Here is a 15,960-nt window from a genome sequence, read left to right as displayed (position 1 = left end):
ACCGGGGAGCTGAGAGTGGTGGAAGGCTGCGCATGACAGACACACAGCACTGAGACTAGGGAGCTGAGAGTGGGGGAAGGCTGTGCATTACACTGACACAGAGGAGTGACACCAAGGAGTTGAGAATGGGGGAAGGCTGTGCATGACACAAACACACAGCACTGAGACCAGCATAGCTGAGAGTGGGAGAAGGCTGTGCATGGCACAGACACTCAGCACTAACACCAGGAGAGTTGCATGTGGGGGAAGGCTGTGCATGGCAAAGACACACAGCACTAACACCAGGGAGCAGAAAAGGCTGAGATAAGGTTGTGCATTGCACTGAGACCAGAAGGGGTGAGAATAATGTATGTCACAGACAAAGTGATGCATGCCACAGACAGGGGCAGCTCCAGGCACCAGCGCATCAAGCGCATGCTTGGGGCAGCAAGCCATGGGGGGTGGCCTGCCAGTCACTGCGAAGGCGGCAGTCAGGCTGCCTTCAGCGGTGTGCCTGCAGGAGGTCCGCCAGTCCCGCTTTTTCAGCGTCAATTCGGCAGCAGGTATGCCAAAGGCACGGGACTGGCAGACCTCCCACAGGCATGCCACCAAATTTACATTACCAGCGGACCTCCCGCAGGTGTGCTGCCGAAAGCTGCCTCGCTGCCATGCTTGGGGCCGCAAAATACATAGAGCTGCCCCTGGTCACAGACGAAGTACTGAGATGAAGGGAGCTGAGAATAGGGAAAGTCAATGCATGACAAAGAGACACAGCACTCATACCAGAGGAGCTAAAAGCAGTGAAACTCAGCACAGAGCCCAGACACACAGTGTTGAGAGCTGTGGAGCTGAGAATGGGGAAATCTGGTCGATAGCATGAGACATGCAGGGCTTAGATCAGATCAGCAGGCAACAGGCAAACTGATAATATTTCAGCTACAGACGCTAAGCAAGGAAACCAGGGGAGCTGAAAACAGGAAAACTCAGTGCATACCTCAGACATACAATACAAAAAAAAGAGATGTTGAGATTAGGTAAACCCAGTGTCTGGCACCCAAACAGAGGACTCAGAAGAGATCAGCAGGGAACTGGGTAACTCGGAACATATCAGTCACATTGAGACCAAGGGAGCTAAGAATGGGAAAATTCAGTGCATAACACACACATCTAGAGCTGAAAGCAGGACAGCTGAGAATAAGGGAAATGGTGCATGTGACTGAGAGTGAACAAGTGACTGAGAGTGAACTCCTATGATGCATTGCAGCACCATTTCCAAGTATAAATATTTCTGGGTTTGGGTGTTTGGTTTCTGACAACAAAAATGTGTCCCATGGAAACCACAGACACACAGCACTGAGGCCAAGAAATTGAGAATGGGGTGACTCGGTGTATTGAACAGAAGCAAACACTGAGACAATGGCAGCTAACAGGAGAAATTTGTGCATGAATCAGACACACAGTGTACAGATCAGGGGAGGTAAGAATGGGAAAAGTTTTTACATGACACACACGTGCACGGGCACACAGCACTGAGACCAGACAGGCTGAGAGTGGGGAAAATGTCAGCATGTCACCGTCACGCAGCGCAGAGTTCCAGTGCAGCTCAGAATGGCAAATCTCAATGCAGGGACAGACAAATAGCACAGAGACCACAGGATGTGAGAACAGGAAAACTTAAAACATAAAATCAGTGTATGTGACAGACACACAGTGCTCTGACAAGATGGGAGAAAAGAGAATCTTGGTGTAGGACACATATACATGGCGCTGAGACCAAAAGAGCTAATGGGGAAACTGGGTACATGTTACAGAAACACAGCACCAATACCTCAGAAGCTATGAACAGGGGAAGTCAGCCCAGACACAGAGTTACAACCTGGGGAACCGGGAAGGTGGAAAACTGAGATCATGATGCCACAGACACATAGAGGCAAGACCAAGGAGCTGAGAACAGGGAAATTCAGTGCATGGTGCCAACATCCAGTGCTGAGACTAGGTGTTCTGAGTACAGGTAAACAAGGTGCATGGAACAGACACATAGCAACGAGATTAGCAAAGCTGAGAAAGCAACCCAAATGCCTTACAAAGTGCAAGTATATTACAGAAACATAATCATCATTATCAGCAAAAGAGGTAATCTCATCAGAGTATGAAATCCGATTTCTTTGACAAGAAGGACTTTGGCCTCCGGAGGCCTGGTAAAACTGCTGGGTGACGTCTGGTGAACTTTTAGCATGCAGATAGGAACTTTTATTGTGTTAATATGTTTTCTCTGTAATGCTGCCACAGTAAGAATAAATGTGCTAGCTTATAAAGCACCACATGATAACTTGTGGCTGCTGGCAACTACAACTGTTCATAGCCTTCAAAGAGAAAGCACAGCCCAGAGGCTGGCCAGGTTAGGCAGTCTGGCTGGCTGCGGATAGCACAGTGTAAGCAGGGAACTGTGCAGTCTGGTAAAACCCCTGGCAGGAGGGACAGAGATAAGGGTGTCTACCTAAGAGAAGGGGGAGTTGAGGAGCTGAGGATTAAGTACTCGCTAACTGACAGATCTCAAAAAGTGGTCATCCATGGGGAATCATCTGTAAGTGGGGGTATTTCTAGCGGGGTTCAGGAGGGATCGATATCAGGCCTCACTCTATTCAACAGTTTCATCCACTATCTGGAAGTAAATATGAAATCATTGCTGACAAAATTTGCGGAGTGGTAAATAATGATGACAGGGGAGGCACATAGAGCAATGTAGATCTCTTGGTAAGCTGAGTCCCCTCAAACGTGTTTTAATATAGCCAAATGCAAGATCACACATCTAGGAACAAGGAATGCAGGCAATACCTACAGAGTGGGGGCCTGTGTCCCGGAAAGCAGTGACGGTGAAAAGGATCTTGGGGTCATAGAGGACAAGTGACTGACAGTGAACTCCTATGATACATTGCAGCACCATTTCCAAGTATAAATATTTCTGTTTTCGGGTGTTTGGTTTCTGACAACAAAAATGTGTCCCATGGAAACCAGACACTGTCTGTGAAAACCCAATTTTCAGTCCCCAATTTGGAGCTCAGGGTAGATGATCCTAGCAGTCCCTTCTAATCCTGAGTCTATGAATCAGTCGGAACAGCGTTTTTGTGGAAAATGTTTGGGCAGCCTTGGGGTCTAGGCCACCTGTGCCTCCCCTTTCCCCTCAACTCCTGGGGCTAAGGGTGTGCAGAGCCCCTTCTCGCTGAACAGGGCCCCAGTGTGACGTATGGACTCCAGGTCCCCAACCAGCACTGCTTCCAGCTGGTAGTTACAGTTCTCAGCTTCCTGGCTACCAGCTTCCCTCCTCTCTCTGTCCCTTTCACCCCACTGGGGCTGGTAGAGGGATGCAGCAGGTAACTGAGGGGCCATACGGTCTGTTCAAGAGGCCTCCCTCACCCAGAATGAGAATGGCATAGAAAAGTGACTCCTTCTTCCAAGCTCCGCCCATCTAATAAGCCCCACCAATGTGAGTCACCACATTTCATACAATTTGAGGCCAGAAGAGACCATAAGGTCATCTGGACTGATCTCATGCAAGCCCAGGCCAGAGAATTCCCCCATGCAGTACTATTGAACTTGGAAGCATTTGCTGCCCATTCGCTGAGGCAGAGGGAGTGGTACACTGCTGGGTTCTCCTTCCCTGGGGCAAAATTAAGGTTGTGAGGCTAGGCTGGGTAGGAGGTATCACCTCTACTCTGCAGTTCCTGGTCTTCCAACATTTGGGTTTCGTTTTTTCCATCTAACCTTCTCTAAGTGGGGAATCTAAGGGGCACTGTAACCTAGCATGTCCCAGTTTGCCAGAGCCTCAGTTTGAGAATTAAACTCACCCATTCACAAAGAACCCAGGGCTCTAGCAAGAGCCTCTACCATAACCCCTGGAAAGGGTCTGTGCAGGATCCTTAGTTGGGCAGCATGGTGGATCTCAGAGGTGTTCTAACTGAGGGAGCATGAGGCACTGCTGTCTGCCCAGTTGAGGGCTCAGGACAGGGCAAGGCCTAGAGCAGGATTCTCCCATTCGTGTATCTGGCTCGACTCAGGACTTTTCCCATAGCCTGATCTCAGGTAATAAGCCTCCCCCTCTGGATTCCATCTGTGGACTCAGCAGGAATGGGTGGACGTCCTGGTGTCCTAAATAAAACCTCTTAAGGAGGAGGGACACTTTTCTCCGACCTACTGAGTAATTCTGCCTGCTACTAGAGTAAAGAGTTGTCAGTCCTCATTTTCTGCTGGATCAGTCATGAGAAGAATTTTTAACCTCTAGCCTAGGTTTTCAGCCTCAATATTCCTTTGGCTATTCTTATTGAATGTACACCTGTTATTTTGAACCTCACTTTCCATTTCCCCTCTGCTACCTTCTTTTTCTCTCTCACAAAGTCTGGTCTCTGTCTCATACCTGTCTTTTCAAAGCTAACCCCCATCTCAGTATTGCCAAATCCAATGTTTAAAAATCATAATCCCCTAAAATCATGAGATTATCTTTTTAAAGTAATATGCATTGGTTCCTTTCATTTGCCTTTTGGTATTTGAGTTTTCAGGGGTCCCATTTTCAAGCTTTTCTCTGCAGCCTCAAAGTCTAGAAACTTACTTTTTTCCATCAGTGGGGACTGAGATTCACCTATAAACACATGATTGTGGGAGCTGGGGTATTAATAAAATACCACATATTGCAAGACTGGTGATAAAATTGTGAGAGGGGTAACACTGCTTATTCTTCTTCCTTTGAAATATTACATTGTATAAAAACATAGCTTTTTTGTTTTAATGTGAAAAAGTCAGAAACAGCCACATTTCTTCACTAGCAAGGAATTGCTCAACAGTTTTCCAGTGGAATGTTTTTCCATCAGATGTTGATCTTATTAAATCAAAACATTTCTCAGGAATATAATGACTTCATTAAAATTTTCTATGGGAAATTACTGAAACATTTAAATTTGATGTTATTTCAACTATATTAATTATGTGATATGATATTATAATCCCCATCAGTGGAGGCTTTTAAGAACAGGTTGGACAAACACCTATCTGAGATGGTCTACGTTTACTTGGTCCTGCCTCAGCTCAGAGGGCTGGAAGAGATGTCTTCTTGAGGTCACTTCCAGCCCAAATTTCTAAGAGTCTATATAATATGATATAATGAAATACAGTCAAATTATAACATTAAAATAAAATGTTTAGATCTTACCAAAACATTTCCATAATGTCAAAATGAAATTGTTCTCGATATTTCATTTTGTGAAAAATTCTGAGAATTCTACTTTTTGTCCCAATTAGGGATTAAATGAAATTTCAGAATCTTGGAATTTTTTGTGGAACAGGAATTCTGTTTGTGACCAGCTCTCCTCTCAAGGAACATGCATCTTAGTATATTGTATTTCTGCTATAGTAAAATATAGCTCAAACTCAACCCAAAAGCCAATTTTCAGCAATTCCAGCCAATGCTTCTAAAAATCACATTTCACTCTTTTCACCACTCTTGATACACATTTCAACAGCTTTAATCACATTTGTACAATGAGGGAAAAGCAGCAGGTGGGTTTTACAACCAGTAACTGGATGAAGGGGCTGGAAAGGAGGAGGTTAACACAAATAAATGATGATAGTGATGGTAGTGATCAATGGCTCCATGTCTAGTTGGCAGCCAGTATCAAGCAAAGTGCCCCAAGGGTTGGTCCTGGGGACCATTTTGTTCAGTATCTTCATTAAAGATCTGGAGGACTGCATGGATTGCACCCTCAGCAAGTTTGCAGATGACACTAAACTGGGAGGAGTTTTAGATATGCTGAAGTGTAGGGATAGGATACAGAGGGACCTAGACAAATTAGAGGACTGGACCAAAAGAAATCTGATGAGGTTCAACAAGGACAAGTGCAGAGTCCTGCACTTAGGACGGAAGAATCCCATGCACTGCTACAGACTAGGGACCAAATCGCTAGGCAACAGTGGTGCAGAAAAGGACGTAGGGGTTACAGTGGACGAGAAGCTGGATATGAGTCAACAGTGTGCCCTTGTTGCCAAGAAGGCTAATGGCATTTTGGGCTGTATAAGTAGGAGCACTGCTAGCAGATAGAGGGACATGATCATTCCCCTCTCTTCGGCATTGGTGAGGCCTCATCTGGAGTACTGTGTCCAGTTTTGGGCCCCACACTACACGAAGGATGTGGAAAAATTGGAAAGAGTCCCACGGAGGGCAACAAAAATGATTAGGGGACTGGAGCACATGACTTACGAGGAGAGGCTGAGGGAACTGGGATTATTTAGTCTGCAGAAGAGAAGAAAGAGGGGGGATTTGATTGCTGCTTTCAATTACCTGAAAGGGGGTTCCAAAGAGGATGGATCTAGACTGTTCTCAGTGGTAGCAGATGACAGAATAAGGAGTAATGCTTTCAAGTTGCAGTGGGGGAGGTTTAGGTTGGATATTAGGAAAAACTTTTTCAGTAGGAGGGTGGTGAAGCACTGGAATGGGTTACCTAGGGAGGTGGTGGAATCTCCTTCTTTAGAGGTTTTTACGGTCAGGCTTGACAAAGCCCTGGCTGGGATGATTTAGTTGGGGAATTGGTCCTGCTTTGAGCATGGGGTTAGACTAGACGACCTCCTGAGGTCCCTTCCAACCCTCTGAGGTCCCTTCCAACCCTGATATTCTATGATTCTGTGCTGTGGTCACTGGGCCAGCTACATCACAACATAGGAAGGAAGGAGTAAATGACAAAGTAGATTTGTCGGCACCTGTTCGTTTCTTTCACATCTTCCTGTTCCATTGCCTACAACTAGTTTGTAGCTTCTGCTTGATTCAATCATGTAATTGTTTATCTTCTACCTACTGTGAATGACTTTTTCTGCCCATTTCCTTTTCAATTTTTACTCCCCAAAGTTCACGCCTTTGATAGGAGTGGAGGTCAATGCTCCAGCAAAGTCCTTATCCATACACAAACTCACAAAGGTCTAATTAACATGGTGTAAACACCTCAAGATAAACCAAGCCAAGGAAGGTTGGAAATTATATGAGCATCACACATACAGCTGTGCCTGTTAAGCTAAATCAGTTTATAATCCTACCTTTAATTAGGGCTTGTCTACATGGGGAAACTGACTGGCTACTGCTATTTTAGAACAACTCCCCACATGGACCCTAAATCTCAATACGAGAGTGTCCATATGCGGTGTCATTAGGGATATCTGTAGCACTTCAAATTCATACTCTCCCTTATTCTGGAATAACATCCCAGCTCAGAGAGGCCCTTAGACTGGGGCAATTCTTCGTCTGTAGAGATATGACCTAATCAATTTAGGCTAAACCAAAATAAGCCTGGATTATAGCGTGTTCACACAGCCTATTAAACCAGGCTAACATCACCCTGTAAGTTAAAAGGCTGTGAATGAGCCCTAACTCCCTTCTGCGGTAACACCTGGACTCTGACAGAGGCCTAGCTCTCATTTGAGAGGGGAGTTGGAAGGTTTGTCTACCAAGTGGGTTCTCTGGTGAGCAAACAGGTTTGATTTCTGAATGAAGCTTCTCCCACACACAGGACACTCATAAGGTTTCTCTCCTGTGTGGATTCGCTGGTGCCTGCTGAGGTTTGAGCTCTGAGGGAAGCTTTTCCCACAGTCAGGACATTTATAGGGATTCTCCTCTGTATGAGTTCTCTGATGGGAAGTCAGGCTGGAGCCGTAGCGGAACCTTTTCCCACAGTCAGGACACTCGTGGGGCTTCCCCTCCATGTGGGTTCGTTCGTGGGAAAGAAGACTTGCAATCTGAACGAAGCCTTTCCCGCACTCGGTGCATTTGTAGGGTCTCTCCCCCGTGTGGATTCTCTGGTGGGTCATGAGGTTGGAGCTCTGGGTGAAGCTCTTCCCACAGTCGGGACATGGGTAGGGGCGCTCTCCCCCATGGGTTCTCTGGTGTCTGATCAGGTTGGAGCTCTGGCTGAAGGCTTTCCCGCAGTGAGTGCACTTGTAGGGCTGTTGCCCCGTGTGGGTCCTCTGATGTGTGACGAGGGTGGAGCTCCGATTGAAGCATTTCCCGCAGTCTGGGCAGATGAAGGGCTTATCACCCGTGTGGGCTAGTTGGTGCCTCAGGAACCCAGAGCTGTTCTTGAAACATTTCGTGCAGTCGGGGCATTTGTAGGGTCTCTCTCCTGTGTGCACTCTCTGGTGGATGATGAGGTTCAAGCTCCGGCTGAACCTTTTCCCGCACTCCTCACATTTGTAGGGTTTCTCTCTGGCACTGTTGTGACTCCTCTGGTGCAGGCTGAGGGCGGAGCTGCAGGGGAAGCTTTGCCCACATTTACCACAGGCGAGAGATCTCTGCTCAGTTGAGTTTCTTTGTTGGACAGCGTCATGGATGTTCTTGTCCCCTCTTTTCCCACGAGTAGATTTAGCTAGTCTCTCCTCTGGCTGGTTTCCATGTGCCCTCTCTGGCCTGAGCTGACTCTCAAAGGCTTCTTCCTGCTCAGGGCTCTGGGAAACATCCCCTTCAGCTCTTCCCAATACTATCCCATGCAGTTCCACTGGCTCAGCACCTTCCTGCTGAGATTTCTCCTCCTCATTCTCATTCACCATCCCATCACCTGCTGGGACAGAGAGAGAACCCAGACAGGAGTCAATCCCTGTGGCTGTGGGAATGAGAACCCCAGAAAGGGGAACTAACCCCAGTGTGTGCTGGGGAGATGGAAAACTGACAAGATATATGTCCCACAATCAACTCCTCAGAGGAACAAGGGGAGGGTTCACAGCCAGATGTCAGACTGGATAGCTCACCAATTTAAATTCTACAAGGGGTGTTTGCAAATATATGTATATTTATGCAAACATATTCATATTTAAATTTTACTGGGCTTTTGTGGGCTCAAGCGGATCAACAGATGAGAGTGGTCTCTGTCCCCTGGCGATGCTGTCCCCTACCATTCTCCCAGCCCTGTGCACTGCATGTATGCTACGCCCAACCCCAGCTATGACTCACTCTGGTGTCACAGAGTTTAAGGCCAGATGGAACCACCAGATCATCCAGATTGCTTTCCCACATATCACAGGCCCCCAACACTACCCAGTGCCTACACACCAAGCCTAACAACCAGAATTAGACCAAACTATCACAGCCCACAGGAGACTAGACTTGTGTGCCACAGGCAAAGGCAGGAGAGACTGAGGTGCACCAGTGCCCAAGGCCCCACCAACGGCAGAGGAATGTCAAAGTGAGATATATGTGGAAAATCCTGGCATGTGGCCCGCACGGCAGAGAAAGGTGTGAAAACCTAAAGTCACTGCCAATCTGCGCTGGGGGAAAAATCCTTCCTAGCTCCATATATGGCGACCAGACAAACCCTGAGCGTGGGAGGAGGAACCAGCCAGCCTAGCACCTGAGCAAGGTGCCACCTCTGAACCCTGCCCACACCATCTAGTACCTATCCCCAGCCATGGGGATACGTCAAAGGAAACAGACTAAAACCACTCCACATCCCTTGAATGCATTGGGGGCAATCCCTTCCTGACCCCTGCACTAAAGCCCTGAAGCACGTGCTTTAGGAACATAAGACAGGAACTGGAAAGGACTGCCAGGCCAGCTGACCCCCTTCTCATCATACACAATCCCATAGCACTATCTCCCTCATTAATTTGTCCAGCTCTCTCTCACAAAGCATTAAGTTGTTTGTCCCCAGGATAGGAACCATCTTTTAATTTCCAGCCTGAATTTGTTCACGGCTAGTTTATCCCCATATGTTCTTGCCCAACGTTATCCTTTAGCCTAAAGAGTTCTTCTCCCTCCCTGGTGTTCCCCGCACCCCTAAATGTATTTATAGTGAGAAATCACATCCCCTCTTAGCCTTCATTTTCCTAGGCTAAACGAGCCAACTCTTTTGGCTTCCCCTCAGAAGACTGGCCCTCCATCATCCTACCAACACTTCTCTGCACCTGGGCCACTTTGAATTCATCATTTTTGGCCATGGGTGATTAGGACTATGCCCAGCATCCCAGAGGAGTCTCTCCAGAGCCTCACAGGAGGACATCCACACACTTCGCTAGCTCCACTGGAAATGTCTCACCTCATACATCCTAGGATCACATTTGCCTGCTCTGCAGTCACACCACACTGGTGGCTCATAGTCATCCAGCCAGCAAACCCTGACTGACAGCTGCCTGGGCGCTACACTTCTCACATCCAATGTAAGGAAGGATACTGCTCCCACAGAAATGTGCTACTTACGGCATACTGAGCATGCTCAGTACATCTGCTGAAGCCACTGCCCTTATACCCGTAGGATTCTGCTGACTGCTTTTGACAGGGGTTAAAAAGTGGTAAAGGGGGTAAATCGGAGCAGGGGTGTGGTCAGGGTCTGAGCAGGAAATGGAAATTTACTGGTCGGGGGGGGTCAAACAGATGGAGGCAGCACTAGGAGAGGGGCTAAAGGGCAAAATCAGGGCTGCAGGGGGAGAAGCAGGCATTAAGCTTGGGAAGAGGCACTGGCAAAGGGTGACCAAGGGCAAAACCCGCCACAGTCAGGGGCAGATGGGGTAGCAGTTACCCCAGTGTGACAGACACCAATGTTTGCAAAAATGGTGGGTGGCAGAGGGGCTTTTCTATTTCCCCTCTCACATACAGGACCTCTCAGCATCAGCTTCCCAGGGCTGGGTTCTTAAAGGCACAGGTACATCAATGCCGCTCCTCTCTGTCTGATCTAACTAGGGTGACCAGACAGCAAATGCAAAAAATCGGGATGGGGTGGGGGGTAATAGGAGTCTATATAAGATAAAGACCCAAAAATCGGGACTGTCCCTATAAAATTGGGACATCTGGTCATTCTAGATCTAACCTACTGAGGCTATGTCTACACAACAAATTGCAAAGCGCTGTGCGCCTGGTAATCCACTTCGAGGAGGGGATTAGCTCTGAGCACTGGGAGATGAGCCTGTCCATGCTAGCGCTTTAAAGCGCTCAAACTTGTTGCACTCAGGGTGTGTGAAGAAGTGAGGATTTTACCCACGAAAGCTTATGCCCAAATAAATCTGTTAGTCTTTAAGGTGCCACCAGACTTCTTGTTGTTTTCGTAGATACAGACTAACACAGCTACCCCTGATACTTAATTCAGTGAAACATTTTACATATATCCCCTCAGAAACAAAGAATCCCTTATCACTGTTTCTGAATGCATAGAGTCTCCCAGCAGTTTCCCAAGTTGTCTTATCTGCTGCTGGGATTCCCTGAATTCCTGAATTTTTTATTCTAATTTTTTCTTCTCATTTTTAGAGCAGATGTTTATTCTGTTGGATCATCTGACTTCCACTCTGACTGAATTTCTGGCCTATTGTCAAAACTCTGTTTTGAGTCAATCCACCAGTGGTGTAAATATTGGTGGTCAGACCAATAGTCCACCTCATCTACAATCCTGTCTTGTGACAGTGGCCAATGCCAGGTGCTTCTAAGGGAATGATCAGACCAGGCAATGACTCACTGAACCATCCCATTGTCTACTCCTACCATCTGGCAGTTTAGGGACATGCAGAGCCTGGGCCTGCATCCCTGATTATCTTGGCTAATAGCCAATCTACTTATCCTGAGGGACTGATCTAATTCTTTGTTCAACTCACTCATAGTTTTTCCTTTCAAAACATAATGAACACACATCTACAACCCCAAGATACCTTTACAACCACAAGAATTCTAAAATCATGAGTTATACACCCTCGAGTCAAGAAATTGTAATAAATATCTTTTTTTGGGCCTTGTTGTTCCTGAACCTGTAGGGTGCAGTAAGGCCAGTTCCAATGCCTTGAGCTGAAACACCTGAATGAATCGTAGTCTACCCTCACTCTCCCAAACATTTAATATACCTAAGGCCATAGCTACAGTTTAAGTGTGGGTTAACTCAAGTTATGTCACTATGGAGTCACTACGGTTACTATGTCACTTGTATTTTGCATGCATGCACTGTATTTTGGGAAGCTTTGGTTTGGCAGTGTATGCTGGGTACCAAACAGGTCAGACGGGTGGTTGTGGCCAGGAGATCAAACTTCTTATAATGCATAAAAGTATACATAAGGTTTACATCTTTTTTTCTAAACCATTAACCTTCTTGGCCCTCCTCACTGTCTGCCATCTCACACAGAATCATGGAGCCTGCATGGCTCTGTACTATTGTCATAAGCGTTTGCATCCAAAGGTGCATGCTCCTTTATTATTTGCAGATCAGCAAACATACATGAGGGGTGTGACATTATACTCTACATTCTTTATGAAAATATGCTTATGATATGGATATGACATAGCTAATATAAACTTTATGCAAGATGGCTGTTGACTGTGTTTATCCAACCTGTATGCATGTGAGACTCCTCTCTGTAGGAATCAGCTACATCCAATGGGCTTTTTGTTAAGCAAAGTTGGACCTCTCGCTGCTGCGGGTAGCATGGTCCTACAGTTAGCATTTTCACACACACATATGTGTATGAAACTGCAAATTATAGGGATGTGTTCCCTGTAGCACTGCAATGTGATGAAGCTAATTCCTACAATGAGAGGTCCAACTTTGCTAAAAAATAAGCCATGGGATGTAGCTGATTCCTACAGAGAGCAGGCTCACATAACAGTGGTGTGAGAAACTGCTGCCTGTAGGAACTAGCTTCATCACATTGCACTGCTACAGGTAGCAGCACATCCCTATAGTTTGCAGTTTCATACACACACATGAGTGAAAATGCAATCTGTAGGACCGTGCTACCCACAGCAGGGAAAGGTTAAACTTTGCTAAAAAAAAAAAAAAAAAAAGGGTATTTCAAGTACTCTTACATGTAAAACCAACCTGATAGCTTTCTTTAACAGTGTAACAAGCCTATATGACCTTATCATAAACAAACTTTGGAAATGAAACCAAGATGGACATAACGATAAATAAGATGGGAATAACAATGTTGTGGATACGTTTCTATTCAAAATCTTAATGATTGAGATAATGGCATAGGATTGAGATAACATAACAATTTTCAAGTATGTACAAATAAAGTAGCATCTTTTTACAGAAGCTGTTTCTTACAATCTATATGTATCACTAACGCCTATAGATAGCTCATTTCTACACGTAGCAATTTCACATAGACTATAGTGCAAGAAACTGCTACCTGTCCGCATTTGCTACATCAGGTAGCAGTTTAATACAATAGCCGCTTCTAACATCTATAAGTATCAGAATGTGCTGCTGGTAGCACATTCTTACGAGGAGCAGTATCCTTCACTGCACCTGCAGCCTCTCCATGCGCCTCTTAGTGGCTGTAGGCAGCTTTGCCCCCAGCCCTGGTCCTCCTGCTGCTGCCCCGGCACAGACACAGCTGGCAGGATGCTCTTTGGAGCTGTGTGCCCGAGGAGGGCAGCAGCCTGGCTGGGGCAGGTAGGCACTAAGGGGTGGGGACAGAGCACACACACAGACAGCAAACCCCCAAACCTCACAAGGCCGCCCGGGGAAGGGGGGCAGTGGGGCAACTTGTCCCAAGCCCGGGAGCCCAAATATCCTGATCCAGCAGCACTCTAGGTGTTCGGCAGCATTTTGGCGGCGGGGGCGGGGGGTCCTTCAGTCGCTCGGCGTCTTTGGCAGCACCGAACAGCCCCCCGCCGCCGAAGTGCGTGGAAGACCCAGACTGCTGCCAGGTGAGTACAAGCGCTGCACCTCCCCCACTTTGTCCCAAGGCCCCCCGAATCCTCTGGGCGACCCTGGGTCCTCGGCTGATGCCTTGCAGCGTCAGAGCAGCCAGGGGGCGGGGGGGCTGTGAGAACCAGAGCCTGGAGGGGGCCAGAGAGGGCAGCAGCTCTGGGACTCGCAGACCCCCGCCCCCCCGGGAGCACAGCTGGGGCGAGGAGGGGCTGTTGGCGCAGAGTCGCTCTCCTGCCCGGCCCCAGCCCTTTTCCCCGGGTCTCTCCCCTCACCTGCAGGCTCCGGCTCAGGGGCTGGTGTCGACAGCGCCCGGAGCTGCCCCCGGAGAGAGTCCCCCCGGCTGGGCACAGAGGGGCGCTAGGGAAGGGCTCTCCCCGCACACACCCCGCTGGGGAACAGCAGCAGCGGCTCAGCCCGGGCTCCCGGCTCACAATGGAGGCGACAGCAGCTCAGACCCGGGAAGTCCAACCCCCGACGTGCTGAGCAGACAGGCAGAGAGCAGCAGCCTTCTCTCTTCCCGGAGTAATAAGCAGAGCAGGGCCCTCTGGTGTTATTGGCCATTATTTCATTAGCCAGCTCTCTGCCAGAGCAGGGTCCGGGTGCAGACAGGGCTGCTGCCCATTGTGGATAGATGAATGGGTTTCATCACATGATAGAATGTTTCTTGATAGATTAATATTCAATCCAGCACAATCTGGAGGGCAGGCAACCCTAGTCCAGAATTGCCAGTCTTCAATCCCACCCAGGACCGGTGCTAGGGGTTTTAGCGCCCTAGGCGCACGGCAATTTCGCCGCCATGTGCGCTGGTCCCGCAGCTCCGGTGGAGCTGCCGCAGTCGTGGCTGTGGACAGTCGGCTGCTCCCACGGCTCTGGTGGAGCTGCTGCAGCCGTGCCTGCGGGCGGTCCACCGGAGCCACGTGAGCAGCCGACCTTACGCAGGCATGACTGTGGCAGCTCCACCACAGCCGCGGACCAGCGGACCCTCTGCAGGCACCACTGCGGCAGGTCCACCGGAGCCGCCTGCCACCCCCTCTGGCAAAACGCCACCCACCAATAACCCTGGCGCCCTAGGCGATTGCCTAGGCCACCTAAATGGAAGCGCTGGCCCTGATCTCAGCTGAGGTTTTTCTCCCCGCCCCTCCCCGGAGAGAGAGAGAGAGAGTCAAAAACCCACCTGCCCTCCACACACACGGCAACCCCTCAATACCAGAAATCCAGTTGCAACCCCCTAGTCTAGCATTGCCAGTGTCTCCAATCCCAGCTGAGGCTTTTCTCCCTCCCCCTGCTCCCCGGGAGATAGAGAGTGTGTGGGTCAAAAATCCATCCCCCCCTCCACAGACACATAGCAAGCTCTCCGCAACTCCCAACCACAAGAAAACTATGCAACCCCTCTTCAAAAGTCACTTATCACACCTGGGGAAATGATATGTAACCCTTCTGCCCCTCTGAGTTGGCAGCAACAAGGGCTGGGTTCAGTATCCAGGGGTTCCATTTCAATAACACAATGCAAAACTGGCTCGAGCCCCCACCCAGTGACCTGGGACAATTACATACCACCCCCCGGGCGCCTCTAGGAGGCAATACTTCCCCTCTCGCAAGCACGGAGTCTGAGTGTAGCAAAATCCTTTTAATAAAGGAGGGAAACAATGTGGCATCACATTGGAGAAATTCCACAAACAGGATTATAACACAAACCATAAGAAAAAGCAGCAAAGAATCCTGTGGCACCTTATAGACTAACAGACGTTTTGGAGCATGAGCTTTCATGGGTGAATACCCACTTCGTCGGATGCACGACGAAGCAAAAAACCCACCTCCTAGTACGTTTGGCAATGTCCTTTCCCCCTTAGGGTCTTAAGTCCAATCACCCCAAAGACCAGCAACCCGAAAGTCTCTAATCAGTGCCACCCCAGAGTTCAAAAGTTTATCTACAGAGTTTTACCCCCCCCCCCAGCCCAGGTGGAAATGGGGAGGGCACACACAGAGTGTTAAGGGGCACCTTATGTGGGCCAGCGCCAACTGCTCCGCCTCTCCGTGGAGTTCTGCTGCAGCCTTCACCATGACCAGCTCCACTCCACCAGCTGTGCCGCTCCTCCAGCCGACCCATGAGCCGCTCTAGCCATCCCTGCAAGCCACTCCACTCCACTCACTGTTCCGTGGGCTGCTCCAACATGCTGCAAACTGCTCCACTCTGCCAGACACTTAGCAATAGATCTTCAAGCTCCCCCACTAGTTAACACAGCACTCAGTAACATCAGCTTAGTAAGCTTAGCTCTTTTAGTGATTTCAGCTTGTAGTAGGGGAGCCCCGGTGCTGGTGTACCATTAGC

At 48.5% G+C, this 15,960-nt stretch overlaps 2 protein-coding genes across 2 annotated transcripts in view; both read right to left on the bottom strand.

Moving 5' to 3' along the window:
• LOC116825931 (uncharacterized) overlaps window positions 1-13,984 on the bottom strand; it is a 28,709-nt gene extending 14,725 nt beyond the window's left edge. The window contains exons 1-2 of the mRNA XM_075072009.1: window positions 13,904-13,984; window positions 7,519-8,561 (exon numbers count right to left, since the gene is read on the bottom strand). Of these exons, the coding sequence (XP_074928110.1) occupies window positions 7,519-8,553 (1,035 nt within the window). The 5' untranslated portion in view covers window positions 8,554-8,561; window positions 13,904-13,984. The remainder of the gene's footprint in view (window positions 1-7,518; window positions 8,562-13,903) is intronic.
• Window positions 1-14,103, bottom strand: part of LOC116825937 (uncharacterized) — a 244,807-nt gene extending 230,704 nt beyond the window's left edge. The window contains exon 1 of the mRNA XM_075072013.1: window positions 13,904-14,103. The gene's annotated coding sequence lies outside the window, so the exon portion shown is untranslated. The remainder of the gene's footprint in view (window positions 1-13,903) is intronic.
• Between the last annotated feature and the right edge of the window lie 1,857 nt (window positions 14,104-15,960).

The sequence above is a fragment of the Chelonoidis abingdonii genome, chromosome 13, assembly GCF_003597395.2.
Source record: "Chelonoidis abingdonii isolate Lonesome George chromosome 13, CheloAbing_2.0, whole genome shotgun sequence".
Taxonomy (NCBI): Eukaryota; Metazoa; Chordata; order Testudines; family Testudinidae; genus Chelonoidis; species Chelonoidis abingdonii.
This window is presented reverse-complemented; position numbering and strand designations above follow the sequence as displayed.